Here is a 16,211-nt window from a genome sequence, read left to right on the forward strand (position 1 = left end):
AATCTTCCATCCATTGGTTCACTCCCCACATGACTGCAATGGCCAGGCCCAGGCCAGGATGTGGCAGGTTCCCCAGGTCTCCCATGTGGCTGCAGGGGCCCAACCACTTGGGCCGTCTTCCGCTGTTTTTCCAGGCGCATTAGCAGGGAGCTAGATCAGAAGTGGAACAGCTCAGACTAGAACAGGTGCCCAAATGGCATGCTGGCACTGCAGCAGTGGCTTTACCCACTACGCCACATTGCCAGTCCCATCTATATTTTTGAAATTCATTAGCGCCATGTGATTTTTACCGAATAACCTAACCTGAGTCTGTCTGCTTCATGAACAAAGCAGCGAGGGTGATGACAAGACGTCATTACCCCATGCGGTTCTCGTGACGCTTGCGAGACGATGTCATCCACATGCTGACTGCTGTGCCTGGCACATGACTGCTCCATAAACGATGGACACCATCATTGTCGTCGCTGGCAATGAGTGGCAAGAGGTCTATGATGCTTCCGTGCCCTCGCGACACTCAGCCCAGGCATCTGGTCTTCCGTGTCCTGCACGATCCCCTGGGGAGGCACGACTGTGCCGGGCTCTTTCATGCCTGGGGCGCCAGAGGACCAGGTCCTCCTGTGGCCTCACTGCGAACCCGCGCCAAGCACATACTGCACGTCCATGCCCCCTGCTTCCGGGGTGGCGCTTGGGGAACTCGTGGAAAACAGTGTGCTCACGGGAAGTCAGGAGGGGGACTGTAAGCCACGAGACCGTGAGGCAAACACCCACCCTGGAGTTTTGCTTTGAGTCATGAAGCTTAGAACAATGGCCCTCGGTGAGAATCTCTGCTGAGTTCTGAACTCTGGGAAAAGCGTGCGTTGCCACAGATGCCGTGAATAACTCAAATTTAGATGAAAACAACCCCAGCGGAGGGGCGGGCTCGGCACGGGTTGGGTGGCCTTTCCAGGCCCTCCGTAGTCAGCCTTCTTAACCTAACAAGGATGAGACGCGGTGCCGGCTTAAGGGGCTCCAGGCTTCACCTGGCTTCCTGTGTGGATTTTATCAGCTTTGCCACCTCCTGGCTGGCTCTCCTGTTGGGCTGCTTGCTGGAAAGGTGAACATCATGTAAACAGTCTAGGTAAGCCCCATGAAGAAAGGATACCTTTAGCAACACGTAGGTATTTAACCCGGCTCAGTTACCTTTTGGCTTTTTATTCCCCCTGAGAATTTTCTGCAGATCATCACCGTTTGGGTCAGAAACGCAGACAGAGCCACTGAATCCCCCGGGAAGACAGCCAGCAAGTGTGCTGTTTCAGGCCAGGTGTTGTAAGATGCCTCACCAAGAAACAGCTGTCCTGTGCACAGTGAAAGCTCATTATAAGAGGCAGTGTAAGCTACGTGAATCCAAAGTGAATCCAGTTTCCCTAAAGCAGTCAGTCCAGAAAGCACAGGTTCACACAGGGACTTCCAGAAGTTTGTGGAACAGGGAATTGAAGCTCGTTCTGCTGCAAAAATATTTTTAAAATCATGCAGCTCTTTTCATACCATGCATCTTCCATGGGCTTTCCTGTTGCTCTAAGAATTGTTAACTCCTTGCTTTCCAGTCTTTATTTTATTTTATTTTTATTTTTGACAGGCAGAGTGGACAGTGAGAGAGACAGAGAGAAAGGTCTTCCTTTACCGCTGGTTCACCCTTCAATGGCCGCTGCGGCCGGCGCACAGCACTGATCCGAAGCCAGAAGCCAGGTGCTTCTCCTGGTCTCCCATGCGGGTGCAGGGCCCAAACACTTGGGCCATCCTCCACTGCCTTCCCAGGCCACAGCAGAGAGTTGGCCTGGAAGAGGGGCAACCAGGACAGAATCTGGCGCCCCGACCAGGACTAGAACCCAGTGTGCCGGTGCTGCAGGTGAAGGATTAGCCTAGTGAGCCACGGCACCGGCCTCCTTCCCAGTCTTTAAATCCTATTTTTATGAACAATTAAATAGAAAGTAAGGGGACATCCTAGCTCCACTTCGTTAACGGCTCGCTGTGAGTGCTTACCAAGGCCTCTGTTAGAGACACTGGCTCATAAATCATTCCTGTGTCAGATAAAACTAGCCAGCATTTTAGATCTCATAGTATTGGTTGTGCTTTTGAATTTTTCAAAAAACATTTTTAAAATTTATTTGAAAGGTAGAGTGACAGGGGAGAGACAGAAATAAATCTTCCATCTGCTGGTTCACTCTCCAAAAGGCCTCAACAGCCTGGGCTGGGCCAGGCTGAAGCCAGGAAGCCTGGAACCCCATCCGAGACTCTCACATGAGTGCAGGGGCCTGAGTACCTGCGGCACCACCCACTGCTTTCCCAGGCACAGAAGCAGAACAGCCAGGGCTTGAACCAGCGCTCTGATAGGTGATGACAGCATCACATGGAGGATTCACCCTTTGTGCCACTACGCCAGCTTTGGTTATGCTTTTAAGTAAAGTGTGCTTGCTTCTAAAATGAAAATATGTGCTCATAAAACTGCTTTTGCTTTCCATCAGGCATTTTTTTTTTTTTTTTTTTTTTTGGACAGGCAGAGTGGACAGTGAGAGAGAGAGACAGAGAGACAGAGAGAAAGGTCTTCCTTTTTGCCGTTGGTTCACCCTCCAATGGCCGCTGCGCTTCGGCCGGCGCACCACGCTGATCTGATGGCAGGAGCCAGGTACTTATCCTGGTCTCCCATGGGGTGCAGGGCCCAAGCACTTGGGCCATCCTCCACTGCCTTCCCGGGCCACAGCAGAGAGCTGGCCTGGAAGAGGAGCAACCGGGACAGAATATGCTTTTTAAGACTGCCTGATGGGCCAGCGCCGCAGCTCACCAGGCTAATCCTCCACCTTGCGACGCTGGCACACCGGGTTCTAGTCCCAGTCGGGGCGCCGGATTCTGTCCCGGTTGCCCCTCTTCCAGGCCAGCTCTCTGCTGTGGCCCGGGAAGGCAGTGGAGGATGGCCCAAGTGCTTGGGCCCTGCATCCCATGGGAGACCAGGAGGAAGCACTTGGCTCCTGGCCTCGGATCAGCGCAGCGCGCTGGCCGTAATGGCCATTTCGGGGGTGAACCAATGGAAAAGGAAGACCTTTCTCTCTCTCTCTCTCTCTCTCTCTCTCTCTCTCTCTCTCTCTCTCACTGTCTAACTCTGCCTGTCTAAATAAATAAATAAATAGCATATTCAAGAGTTGCATCCACTTGATGGGTCAGGCAAAATCAAATGTAGAAAGTGGGCTGCAGAGGCTGGTGCTGTGGTGTAGCGGGTTAAGCCGCTGCCTGCAGTGCCAGCATCCCACATGGGCGCTGGTTCTAGTCCCGGCTGCTCCACTTCTGATTTAGCTCGCTACTGACGTACCTGGGAAAGCAACAGAAGATGACCCAAGTGCTTCGGTCCTTACACCCATATGGGCCCCTGCACCCAGATGAAGCTTCTGGCTTCCACCTGACCCAGTTCTGGCTGTTGGGGCTGTTTGGGGAGTGAACCAGCAGATGGAAAATCTTTTGGTCTTTTCTTCTTTCTCATGAAGTCTTCCAAGTAAGTAAGAAAACTTTCAAAAAAAAGTGAGCCCCAGAGTGTGCAAACCAGCCCTGCTAGCCTCCAGCCTCAGCTCCCTCCAACCCCACACCACTTGCCCTCCAGACACAGGGACCCTGGTGGCTTCCTGAACACACCTGCCTCCCTGGCCTCTGTCTACCCTCCCACCGTGCACGGCGCTGGCAGGCTCCTACACATCCTACAAGTCCCATCTCCTCGCCATCACAGCTCATGTGACCCTGCCTGGGCTGTGCCACACAATGCTCAACCTGTCCCTGTCTCAGTCACACTAGCTCACACGTCCCCAAGAAGACACCTGGCCGCCCTCACCTTTGTCTTGGTTAAAAGCCAGCCCTGGGCCTGGCTTCAGGTGATGGATGCATGGGGAACACGTGTGCATGGAACTGAGCCGCCTCCTCCCTGCAGACTGTCCTGCTCCCGCACCATGTGAAAAGCCACCAGGGTCACTGGCCGTGGGGCGTGTGCCATGCCTGGAGCACTGTGTCCACATGGCTCAAGCCCCACACTGCCAGCGCTGTTCTCTCCAGGAAACCATTCTGTGCTTCCCTGGCTGACCGAAAACCCAACAGCACTGCCTGCGTTGGCTTCTCAGCTTGAATGCCATTAAGAGCGGGGGAGGGAGTCGGGAGGTAAAAGGCTGGGTGATTACAGAAAATGCATCTCAAAGCTCACTTTCCTGGTGAATTGTTTTATGAGATGAGAGGACCAAGCTCCCCAGGGGCCAGATCTGGCCTTTTCTGTTGAAACCTTACTAAGATTCAAAGCAATCTTTCAAAACCCATGTGTTTCTCACATCATGGAGACTGCTGATGGGATGGCTGCTGCCTCGACCTTGCTGCCGGGTGAGTCCGAAGGTGTGAAACGGTGCCTGGGAACCTGATTCTCATCTTTCAGGCAATGCTGGTGTGAACGCCGCCGCCAGGCTGCAGCTTAGGACCCGCAGACCCTGTGAGGGAAGTGGTGAGGCCAGGCTGATAATGAGACACCCTGTGCTCACAGTATTCCCCAGGCACGCGTTCCGCACACCAGGCCCTGTCGGTAGACTCACGGAGATGTGCAGGACGGTGCCACGTACCCCGTGTTCTAGGCGGTTGGGTACAGTTATTTGGTCAAAGCATCCAGGCACAAAGCAGTTCTTGGAGCGCCCCATCCGGCACATCCCAGTCTGATCACACGAGCTTTCCAGGCTTGGATACACTTTTCCCAAGGTCTTGCTGAGTCAGGAGAGAAACACACATGACTGAGAACAGGCGTGAGGGCACCCCCAGTGCCTCCTTGTGCTGAGAAAAACTGGACTTAGAGGTTCGGCAGCTGCAAAGACCTTGAACCATGTTTGGCTTAAAGCACCCGGAAAACATATTTCCAGTTAAGAATACGAAGTGCTGGAGACCTCCATCACCTGACACCCTCAGTGGGATACTCAGAAATATTTACTCCAAGTGACCAAAGTTTGCCTCTGACCCCCAAATTCCAAGTTGCGACAGTGAGAGAGAAACCGTGTCTAACGCCACTGCTGCATGACATATGGTTTCACGTTCGGCTGATTTCCCAGCAGACTCTGAGCGTCTTACGGACAAAACAAAGCAAAACCTTAAACTCTGACACCCAGTGCAAACACAAAGTGGCTATCCACAAATTATACTTTTACGTTAAAGCTAACTAGAAGTTGGAAGCACTTCTGATTTTGAAGTCAGAATGTCTGGAAATCTCTGTGCTGGGAAAGCCTCAGCAGGCAGTGCTGGGAACAGACGAGAAGCAAACCAGGAGAATTCTGCCACAGCTACACCCGGGTGTAGCTGTTGTGTGTGCCTACAGGAAAACAGTTACACAGCCAGAGCTGCACAATCACACAGGCCATGCTCTGCTCTTATGAAAAAGAGGAAAACCTGCTAAAAAGCCATGCCAGTAGGCAGCGATGCCTCAAGAAAGCAAGTCTTGGGTATGATTCCACACAACTCAATGCATCAGGCTCTCTGTAGGTAAGGAGTGTGATGACAGAAGATCATATGTTACTACTTAATTTGTAAGAAAATGTGAAGTTATCTTCAATTCATTGGAACAGAAAAGAATGTAACAAATGTTTCAAAACATTATAAAGAGGGACTGGCGCTGTAGCACAGCAGTTTAATTCTCAACCTGCAGCACTGGCATCCCATAAGGACACTGGTTCAAGACCCGGCTGCTCCACTTCTGGTCCAGCTCTCTGCTATGGCCTGGGGAAACAGTGGAAGAAGGCCCAAGTGCTTGGACCCTTGCACCTGAGTGGGAGACCCAGAGGAAGCTCCTGGCTTCATATCTGCCCAGCTCCAGCTGTTGCAGCTATTTGGGGAGTGAACCAGTGATGGAAGATCTTTCCCATTCTCTATAAACTCTGGCTTTCAATAAAAAAAATCATAAGGAACTGAAACAAAAATTTCCATGCTTTAAAGAAGAAATATTAATTATCAAACAATCCTGTCATCTTGATTAAAATGTATTTTCTTCAATTTGTTTATCCTAATTCATATATGATAAACTGCTAATTACTCCCTTTATCAGTTCTTCAGGTAAATGAGGAAATAAGCACAAATGATCCCTTTCTGCAGGTCACTTTATTTAGACACAGATAAATACAGCAAAGACTTACCAGGATCTTATTCCCTTAATTGTTTATGAAAGAGCCAGTGCCAAGCACCCCTCTGGAGTCACACAGCATGCCCGGCCCCCCAGGGAATACAAAGGTGTGTGCCTGGCCCCACAGGGCCCATGTCCTGTGTCTGCCTCCCTGTGTGGTGGCAGAATACATCCCATTGCCAGGCCTCTGCGAGGCCTCCTCACAGAAACACAAGTACGCCCTGTTAGGCGAGGCCAATGGTCCATGAAGTCAGGAGCCCTGGACGAGGAGAACGAGCCCAACCCCGATTTCTCTCAGCACCTGTGGGCGGAGGTGCCTGTACCCTCAAGGAGATGACTGCAAACCAGGCAATGAGTGCTAACCTGTTTGGACTCAGGACTTGCTATGCTGTAGAAAGCTAGCCACTGATGATTTTCCTTTTAATATTTTTTTGCATCCAAATAGAACTTTATCTTTAGATTCCCTTTTCCACACACCCCCAAGATTTATTGATTTATTTATATGAAAGGCAGAATTACAGAAAAAGAGGTCTTCCATCTGCTGGTTCACTTCCCAAATGGCCACAATGGCCAGAGCTGGGCCAGAATGACACCAGGAGCTTCTTCCAGGTCTCCCACATGGGTACAGGGACCCAAGGACTTGGGCTACCTTCTACTGCTTCCCAGGACATACGAGCAGAGAGGTAGATCAGAACTGGAGCAGTTGGAACTCAAACCAGTGCCCACATGGGATGCCAGTGCCATAGGCTGCGGCTTAACTCACTGCACCACCACGCCAGGCTAGCCCACTTTCTGTTTTAAGAAAACAGCACTGGGATGAACGTAGGCGCCGATGCCCTCATGCGTTCAGTTCAGTGCTTATTTGTTGCCTCTCTGGACCCAGTGTCAAAAATGCTGAGAATTTTCGTGGCATCACAATGAATACAGAGACACATGATTGTCTTCACTTAGTCTGATGGAGAACCGGTGGCAAGGGACTGAGCGCAGGGTCAGCAAGTGGGAGAATGGCTGGGGGCTGCACCCGTGCTCCGTGACAGTGCTGAGACTGGCACATCCCAGGAAGCGGGAGAGGCAGGTCAGCCGGCTCTCCACCCGGCCTGCAGGGCGTTTTCCTAAGACACCCCTGTGTTAGACTTGAGAAAGTGACAAGAAGCAGGCCTCCTGTTTTCTCCAAATCTGGAATTCTAAAATGAAGGTGCGAAAGAATGTGGGAGCCGTAACTCAGGTGACAATGAGCTAAGCTGTCGCGAGCACTGTGTTAGCCGAGGAGATTGTATTTGACACCCAGGTCTGGAAGCGGCCCCTCCACTGCAGCATGTGGGCCAGCAGCGCCCCCAGAGACCTGCACATTATGAGACCCTCTTCTGTCCTGAGCGATTGCCCACTGACAGCTCTGTCTGCTGGCTCGCTCTTGCCAGTGTTTATGACCAAACGAGTTACTGGAAGTCGTGCCAGAGTGTGTCTCCCTCCAACCGAAAGTCTAGCTCTGCGTATTTCTTAGCTTTTCGCCCTCCTGGTTCTTTCTTTCAGCCTCAAAAGAAACATCTAACTTGGCCACCAAGCCAGGAAACCATCATAGACATGGCAATAATTAAATAGAGGATAATCCAACGTAGATTTCACAGGGACACAACAACTCTGCATTCCTCCTCACCCTTTACCCCCTTCGCAGGGTAATCTAAGAACGGAATCTTCACAACAATTTGTGAAACTGATATTGTCCTCAATACACAGGTAAGAAAGTTGAAACTTCGAGAGATTAAACTGACCCACTCTGTCCAGCTGGTGGGAACAGGAAGCAGGGTCTATTTCCCACAGCTCACGGGTGCTGTGACAGTGACAAAGTGTGTGTTCTGCCCAGGCAGTGACAAAGTGTGTGTTCTGCCCAGGGCTCCTTTGGCAACTGCTCTGGAGCGTAGCAGAGCTACGGCACAGCTCCCTCCCGTTCTGGATCCAGCCCCAGAAGCACAGCATCAGCCGCCACCTTGAGGCTCCCTGGGGGCAGAAGGGCATTGGGAGCCCGCGCCACCATATTCAAGGGCAACTTGGACGCAGATCCTTGGAGCGGACCAGAGAAGAGCCATCCCCCTCTGCCCTCAGCCGGCCCCTGCCAGGCTCTCGGGGAAGGAGGTTTTCTCCCAATCCAGAACACAAGAACACAAGAAGAGGGAATATCTACCTCGGCAGAAATGAGAGGGGAGGGCGGCACTGCTTGTCGATCACCCCAAAACCACCGCATAGAACCTGCACTTGAGGGCCACTTGGGTCGGACTTGCAAGGAAGATTTCCACTCATCTGTCTGCTTTTGAACAAAGAGAAGTGATGCTCAGAGCTTGTGGTAGCATATAAATTAAAGATCCCGAGGTCTCTCATTGAAATTCTACAGAAGTGCCGCTCCTACCCTAGGACTCCTCTCTTCAAAAGATCGCTCTTGTCGCGCTGGTGCTGACTTATTAATAAAGACCACGCTTTTATTTGATTATTTATCTAATCAAGATTCACCTTCAGCTTAAGCTCATTAAGCCTGCTGCTTGCAGAGTGTAGCTGCTGGTGGAATTACAGCCAGGTGACACAGAGTGGTGTGCAGGCAGAACCCCCCGTGGTCCCTGTCACTCTGGAGCACAGCCTGTGGACGGTCCGCCAGCCACAGAGAAAGGACGCCACCGACTCACGAGGTCAGTTCTGGCAGAGCTGGGGCTGAACATTAGCCATGGACGCTCAGCAGCAGGGCAGCACTCTAACTCTCCCAAAGAGCAAGGGGAGGAAGCCCGCCCTGCACGCCCTGTGCCGCACAGCTCCCAACCGGCCTCTAGGCGGAACTTCCACATTACACACCGGAGGGTGGCTGCTCCCCGGGCCCCAGCCTGAGCCCCAGCGACGAGCCATCAACCTGTTTGCTTCCACTCACTGGTCCCCTAGAGCGTCTGGGGTGTGAGCACCTGGGTGCAAGCCCTCCCAGGTCTTCTCCAGATAACCGGACCATCTTACTCCTACCTCAGGGGTACGTGCTGGGCTCATCTGCTATGGATAAACCTTCTTCTTTAAGGGCCCCCGCCCCACCAACAGGAAATCTCACTCTGTCAGGCCCAGACACCCCTCGCCACAGCAGCACCCCCGTGACCGGGGGCCCGCGGGTCGCAGAGCCTGCCGCTCACCCAGGCCCGTGCACCCCGCCCCCTCCCTGACAGCTCCTGCCTCATACTTGGCACTGGGACCGGCTGAATTATTTATCCAGTCGGGTAAGAGAGAAAGCAGCTAAAAGCTTCCCTAGAGCCTCACTCCCTGGATACTGAGACAGAGGCGGCCGAGCTCCATCTGCGAAGCAGGAGTGGGGAGACTTTTCCTCCAAAGTCCCCTCCCAGCGTCGTTTATGCTGGTCAAAGTCGACTGTGCCCGTCAATCTTCTTGGGGGCACAAGGCATGGCCTTTGCCCTTAGTGGACACAGAGCTGTCCCACCGGACAGCTGGGACGGCAGAGGCAGAGGTGATGGTCTTGTTGTGCCAGGCATCGTGCTGGGTTCTGGGGCTGCGAGGCTCAGGACCACAGTCAGTGAGCAAGACAGGCGTGCAGGTGACGTGGGGACACTGTCCAGTCGCCGCTGGTCAGGGTGACAGCTGCTAAACAGCGGGGAGAGGAACGGGCCTGAGGCGGTGCCCGGCTGATTTCTCAAGAGATGGGGGCAGTTCTTGGTTTTGGCCCCCACAGTGAGGTCAACATCACCTGCTCAGCCAGTCCCCATCCGACGTGAGTGATGGCCACACTCGGGGGCATCTGTGGTAAAGAGTTGGCTTAGCCCAGGCTGGCACAGCACGGATCTTTGGTTGGCCATGCGGGCTGGGCAGGAGTCTGGGCGACGAGGCCACTGATGACAGCCCTGCCACAGGGAACTCACCTTCTACCCTCCAAGTCAGGGAGTGCAGCCCAGACTGCTGGACCTGTCACCGCGGGACCCCAGAGGGAAAACAACACAAAGAATTGCTCACAAACATGTGCCTCCCGTTCCGACGGGCTGGGAGCTCTTACATGGCTGCTTCTCCCCTGGGGGTGGTGCTGAACGTCACCTTGTGCTGCTGTCGCTCGTCACCTCCTCTGACTTCAGAACCCAATTTCTATCTTTTTTCGGACACCTGCTGAGATGCCCACTGTTCCATTTATTCGTACACGTGACCCCTTCCACCCCATTAACTTCTTAAGACCTGCCTCACTGGTCTTTTTAAACTCCTTGTCACTTCGCTCATCGCTTTCATCGTATAGGCATTGAATGAACAGCGGCTAAATGGATCGTAAACCCAAGGATGACCCTAACCCTAACTCTAACCCTGACCCTGACCCTAACCCTAAGCGAGATACCAGCCTGCGATGGTGAGGGAGGGGAAGGACACCTCCCCAGCTGGCCAGTCAGGAGGTCTCTGCGAACAGCCCACAGTGAAGCAGGTGTCCAAGTCAGGTCAGCCCCATGCTCAGCCCTGAGGTTCGACAGTAGAAGGGGTGCTCTTGGGTGCCAGCACCGGGCTCTTGGGAAGCACAGGCCTACAGCAGAAGCAGCCTCATGCACAGGCACAAACAGGAAGCGTCCTGAATAAAGCTGGCCTTGCATCCTGACCACGGACTGGGCAGTATACGTTGCTATTGCTGAGAAATTCGCTTAGAATTAGCACCAGGCAAGACAGAGAACGAAGGCCCACAGGTCTGCGACACAGACCCACGGGGCAAGGGTGCTGTCCGTTGGGGGGGTGTCTGTTCTTATCTAACTTCTGGGCGTGATTCTCTGCAGGTGGAATTGGCTGCGTTGGTCGAGATAAAGGCCAGGTTCGGAAATGCCTTGACGTGGTGGAGATCTACAACCCGGATGGGGACTTCTGGCGCGAGGGCCCGCCCATGCCGAGTCCCCTCCTCTCACTGCGAACCAATTCTACCAACGCAGGAGCGGTGGACGGGAAGCTGTATGTCTGCGGGGGATTCCACGGAGCAGGTACCGGGCCGGGTTTCAGTGTTCTGTTACCTCCTCTGATGCTGCTCTTGACCTCCCCTTCCTGACCCGATCACTAGTGCATGCTGCCCAGAGCCTGCGTGCTGCCGAGGGCCTGGCTTGGGAGCTCAGGGAGCCAGAACAACTCACCCGGCCTTGGACATGGGTTTCCTTATCTACCAAATGCAGCCATGATGTCCACTGCTGTTGCACAATTCCATGGGATCTGGCTTATAATGCATCTGGCGTGCGGCAGACACTCCGTATGTGCTGGGTGCGTGGAGTATGGTGAGAGGAGGAGTGGAGAGGTAGACTGATGCCTGTTAGCAGGGCTCATGGAGACAGTGAAGCACAGGAAGAACAGACAGAAGAAGAGGATCGACCAGACGCATGGGGTAGCGTCTCTGTCGTCGTCAACTGAGACCCACAAGACTCGTCTTCCTGCATTTCTAGAATAATCCCCAGTGCTGAACTTGGTTTCCAGGAATCCCATAGTACCATCACTGTGTTCTGCAGCAAGGAGTCACAAGTTTTTGTATAAGAAGGAAACTTGGAAACGTACATTAATCTGGTAGGCAGACGTCTCCGAAGTTCGATTAGCTGCATCAGCAAACCAGGCAGAGTGCGGTTCTGTTTTCCGTGACTGCTGAATTCTTAGCCACTAGTGGAGGCACGGGCCAGCAGTGCCCACGGAGCAGAGGCCTCGGGGTACACAGAGTTGTAAGAATTCTAGATGAGAACAGAGCTGACGCTGCAGCAAGGGGACTTTTCTAAGTCCCCTTCCTTTTATGAGCACACAGTGGCAAGCAAGTTAAGGAACACGGTGCTCTTTATGAATTACGAGACTAGAAATACAGGAACGAAATGCAACAGGCGGGTCTTGTCTTACTCGAGTCTTCACTCCAACAAATCTTCCGTACGAAAATTATGTTTCAGGGAACCTGGGAAATCTGAGCATGGACCAGCATGTGAAATGGTAGACATTAAGGAATTACTAATTTCCTCTGAGATGACAATGGTGCTGCAGTTTTACACAAAAGACAAGAGGAAAGAAGTTTGGGTCAATCTGAGGCCGAGCAGACATATTTCCGAGTGAAAATGATACACTCTTGGCATCTGCTTTCCCCTACTGCAGCACATATTCCTAAGCCAGGAGCAGGGAGGAGAACAGAGCGGAGCCTGCGGGCAGGGGGTGGGAGCTGCTGCAGCCTGGGCTCGCTGTCGCTTTGACTGCTTCGCTTCCGTCCACCTGAAGATGAGGGATTTTACTTTGCCTCTCTCCATCCGCTCTTCCAAGGACTCTGTAGGCAGTGTTCTGTCTGTTTTGTTTTTTTCACATTAAACGCCACACGCCACGCTAGGGTAAAGTTTGGAACCTGTCTGAGCAGCAAGAAACCTGGCCTGGCGAGGAGGCCTGAGAAGTACCCGGCTCAAGCTCTGCCTGTGATTAGGGAGCTGTGGGGACAGGAACCAAGGCCCAGGCACTGGGAGCCAGGGCACCGAGCGCTCCCTCCTGGCCGGCCTGGGGGAGGCTCCTGGCACATGCCTTCGCCGGCTCCTGGCTGGCCTGGGAGAGGCTCTGGGTCTGTGCCTGGTAGGCTCCTGGCCCATCCGGCGAGCTCCTCCCAGCCCCTGGTCTTCTGCTTTCTCCAGACAGAAAAGATGGACAGAGTGTGCCAGGGGAAGCAAGGCTGGAGGTAATTAGCTTCTGAGGTCCTGGAAGGCTTTCTGTTCTTCTTCCTTTATCTTATCTTCCTTGGCAGAAGCCTGAGCTAGAGAACCTTTTTTTTTTCCTAAATTTGCCAAATGCACGCTGTGAGCCGACCTCGTTCGTGGTGCTCTAACAGGCTAATTTGCAGCCAGAGGGAGAGGGATTCACTCCATGAGCTCTCCAAGTCCACTTTAATTATTTGGTTCTAAAATGGTAGACTGTCTGGGATTAGCTGAATGAACTGTCTCTGGGATTTTATGCAAAACAGAACAATTACATAACAGCCCATTGTGATCAAGCCGACCCCATCATCATCAGACCAAGCGCAGACACTGAATTTTCTCTCCCCATGTGACACACACCGACTTGTCCCATTTATTAATTCAGAAAGAAATTAATCTCCGGTAACGCATTTTGTCAATTAAAATATCTGATTGAAACATATCTTGAACAGGCATCTGGGATACAATCTCGAGATGAACACAGACTCATACTTGTGTTACAAATGGAGCGATTTGGTTCTGCTTAAAATAGTAGCAGGCTGAACACCTCTGTTTCCTCGCCACGCCCACTGCAGCGACGGCAGATGAACAAGCTCAGTTAGACAGGGAGAGGAGGGAGGACAATGGCGCCGCAGTTTGGGAAGCTGCAAAGCAGATGAATGAGCAATCACCAGCTGGATCTGAGGAAGTGCAGTCCTACCCTGGCAACGGGAAAAGCAAAGAAAAACCCGGATTTGTGCCGCAGACCCCCAGGGCATCTCAGAGTCTGGAAGAGGAAGGGCAGGAGGCACAGGAGACAGAGACCCCTCAGCACTGCTCGGTTCTCTGTGCCCCCGTCCTGCCTTCGTCCCCTGGGACGCTGGAGTGGAGGCCAGGAGGCCAGGTCAGGCTGCCGGTGCTGGAAACGGGATGCAGTGAGCATGACCTCCCTGCTGCCTCCCTCGCGGGCTCCCAGCACGTGGGCAGCAAGATAAGAAGGTTCTCGCTTGAGGATCTCGCCAGCCCCAGAAAGGCAAAGCCAGCCAGCCCTGTGGGAAATCTCACAGAGCCTCCCACGGGACCCGGATGAGCCCGTTACCCTGCTCTACAGCTATGGGAGTGAACCGGGGCAGCTGCCCTGATGAAAAAGGTCACTGAGCTCCAGTGGCTGGAGGCCCTGGTCTCTGGGGAGGGCGCCGTGCAGGGCAGCATCCGGAGGGAGCTGGCACATCACCAGACAAGAAGCCAAGAGCAGTCAGGGCCGGGCTCACACTGCTACAACAACTTTTCTCAAGAACTCGGGGTCCCCTGAGAGCTCCCTGCGCCTCCTCTCAAGGCAGTACCCCAATGGCTGAAGGACGTCCCACCAGGCTTCATCTTCAGCCATTCACACTGAGGACCAAGCTTCCCACACATGGGTCTTGAGGAACACACCCAAAGCACAGCAGTGCCCATTTTTACTTTTTTTTTTTTTTAATTTGACAGATAGAGTTACAGACAGTGAGAGACAGACAGAGAGAAAGTTCTTCCTTCCATTGGTTCACTCCCCAAGTGGCCGCCACAGCCGGCGCGCTGCTCTGATCCGAAGCCAGGAGCCAGGTGCTTCCTCTTGGTCTCCCATGCAGGTACAGGGCCCAAGCACCCAGGTCATCCTCCACCGCCCTCCCAGGCCACAGCAGAGAGCTGGACCGGAAGAGGAGCAACCGGGACTAGAACCCGGCACCTACATGGGATGTCGGTGCTGCAGGCAAAGGATTAACCAAGTGAGCCACGGCGCTGGTCCAGCAGTGCTCGTTCTTAAAGTAGACCAAACAGCCAAGGATCACCAGCATTGTGGCAAAGCATATCCACCAAAGATGGAAAGCAAAACAAAGAAAAACCACGTGGGGGGAACAAGAGGCTGTGCCTCAGGGAGAAGAGAAAATGCAGCATCAACAGAATGGGGAAGGGGCTTTAAAGATTTCTTAGAAACCAAAAATACTACAGCAGACATGGAAGCCACAGCGGAAAACGCAGAGGGGACAGTGAGGAAACGGCCCAGAAGGCAGAGCACGTGCCTGGAAAATGAGACGTGAGGTCCGGGAAGCCAATGTTGGCGTAACAGGAGCTCCGACAGGAGAGAGCGGAGCAAGAGCCACAAGTCCCATGGGAAGTAAATTTAAGGACCACAGCAGAGCTGAAGTCGCCAGACGGATGGACAAGCTGAACCCCAGGACAGTGAAGGAAAATGTTCCCAAACCCAACTCAGCAGAGCGATGCCAGAGTCCCCAAGTTTCTAGGGAGAACAAAAACAGTTTCAAATGCACTGCCAGGAAACAGGCTCTGACTATGGCACTGAAAGCTGGAAGAAAAGTAAGCAAATGCCTTCAAAACTTTCATGGGAAAATGATTTCTCACCTATACTTCTTTTTATAGAGTTACAGAGACAGGGAGACACACACACACACACACACACACAGTGTGCGTGCACGCGCAAGCGAGCCATCTTCCATCCATTGGTTCACTTCCCAAATGGCTGCAACAGCCAGGACTGAGCCAAGCCAAAGCCAGGAGCCTCAAGTTTTTTCTGGGTCCCAAGCACTTGGGCCATCTTCTGCTACTTTCCCAGGCAGGGAGCTGGATCAGAAGCAGAGCAGCTGGGTCTCAAACCAGTGCCCCTATGGGATGCCAGCATCACAGGCAGTAGCTTAACCTGCTACACCACAATGCCAACTCCTCACCTGTACTGCTACACCTGCTGCACTGTTAAGTGTAAGGGCTCATTTTCAGACTTGTAATGATCAAAAAGTTTTTCTACCATGTGCCCTTTCATCAGAATAAGCTTCTGCGGAATCTACAGGATCAAATGTGCTTGTTAACCAACCATGTGGGACACCTGCATCCCTCATCAAAGTGCCTGGATTCAATTCCTACCTCTGCTTCCCATCCAGCTTCCTGCTAGTACACCCAGCAGGTAGCACATGATGGCTAAGGTACTTGAGTTCCTGCCACCCACGTGGGAGACCCAGATGGAGTCCCTAGGTCCTGGCTATAGCCTGGCCAGTCTCTGCTGCTGTGGGCATCTGGGGAGTGAACCAGCAGACGGATTTCTCTCTATGTCTCTCCCTCTCTGTCCCTGTGCCTTTCAAACAAATGAGGTTTTTTAAATGAATATATAAACCAAGGACGAGCAGACATGAGATCTAGAGGTCAAATTAAACATAGCACAGAGACCAGGAAACCCCTAGGAGGGGAGTGAGCGAAGGCCCAGGAGTGGCGGCCACACGTTGGGCCCAGGGTACAGCCTGGGTGATGGAACTGGACAAGGGGATCTGTGGGAGGGGGCTCCAAGAAGAGAAAAAGGATGAAACCTCATTATTAGCAAAGGAGACCTAAATATTTGGACATGTGAAGAA

General features: G+C 52.9%; 2 protein-coding genes across 7 annotated transcripts in view; one reads left to right on the forward strand and one right to left on the reverse strand.

Annotated features, from left to right (window-relative positions):
* LOC127492357 (uncharacterized) overlaps window positions 1-16,211 on the reverse strand; it is a 112,053-nt gene that overhangs the window by 56,561 nt on the left and 39,281 nt on the right. The gene's annotated exons all lie outside the window — the stretch shown is intronic.
* Window positions 1-16,211, forward strand: part of KBTBD12 (kelch repeat and BTB domain containing 12) — a 64,907-nt gene that overhangs the window by 33,286 nt on the left and 15,410 nt on the right. For both annotated transcript variants that reach the window (XM_008260321.4, XM_070051012.2), the window contains one exon: window positions 10,930-11,127. In XM_008260321.4, coding sequence (XP_008258543.3) covers window positions 10,930-11,127 — 198 coding nt within the window. The remainder of the gene's footprint in view (window positions 1-10,929; window positions 11,128-16,211) is intronic.

The sequence above is a fragment of the Oryctolagus cuniculus genome, chromosome 10, assembly GCF_051225735.1.
Source record: "Oryctolagus cuniculus isolate XC-2025 breed Fujian yellow rabbit chromosome 10, ASM5122573v1, whole genome shotgun sequence".
Classification (NCBI taxonomy): domain Eukaryota; kingdom Metazoa; phylum Chordata; class Mammalia; order Lagomorpha; family Leporidae; genus Oryctolagus; species Oryctolagus cuniculus.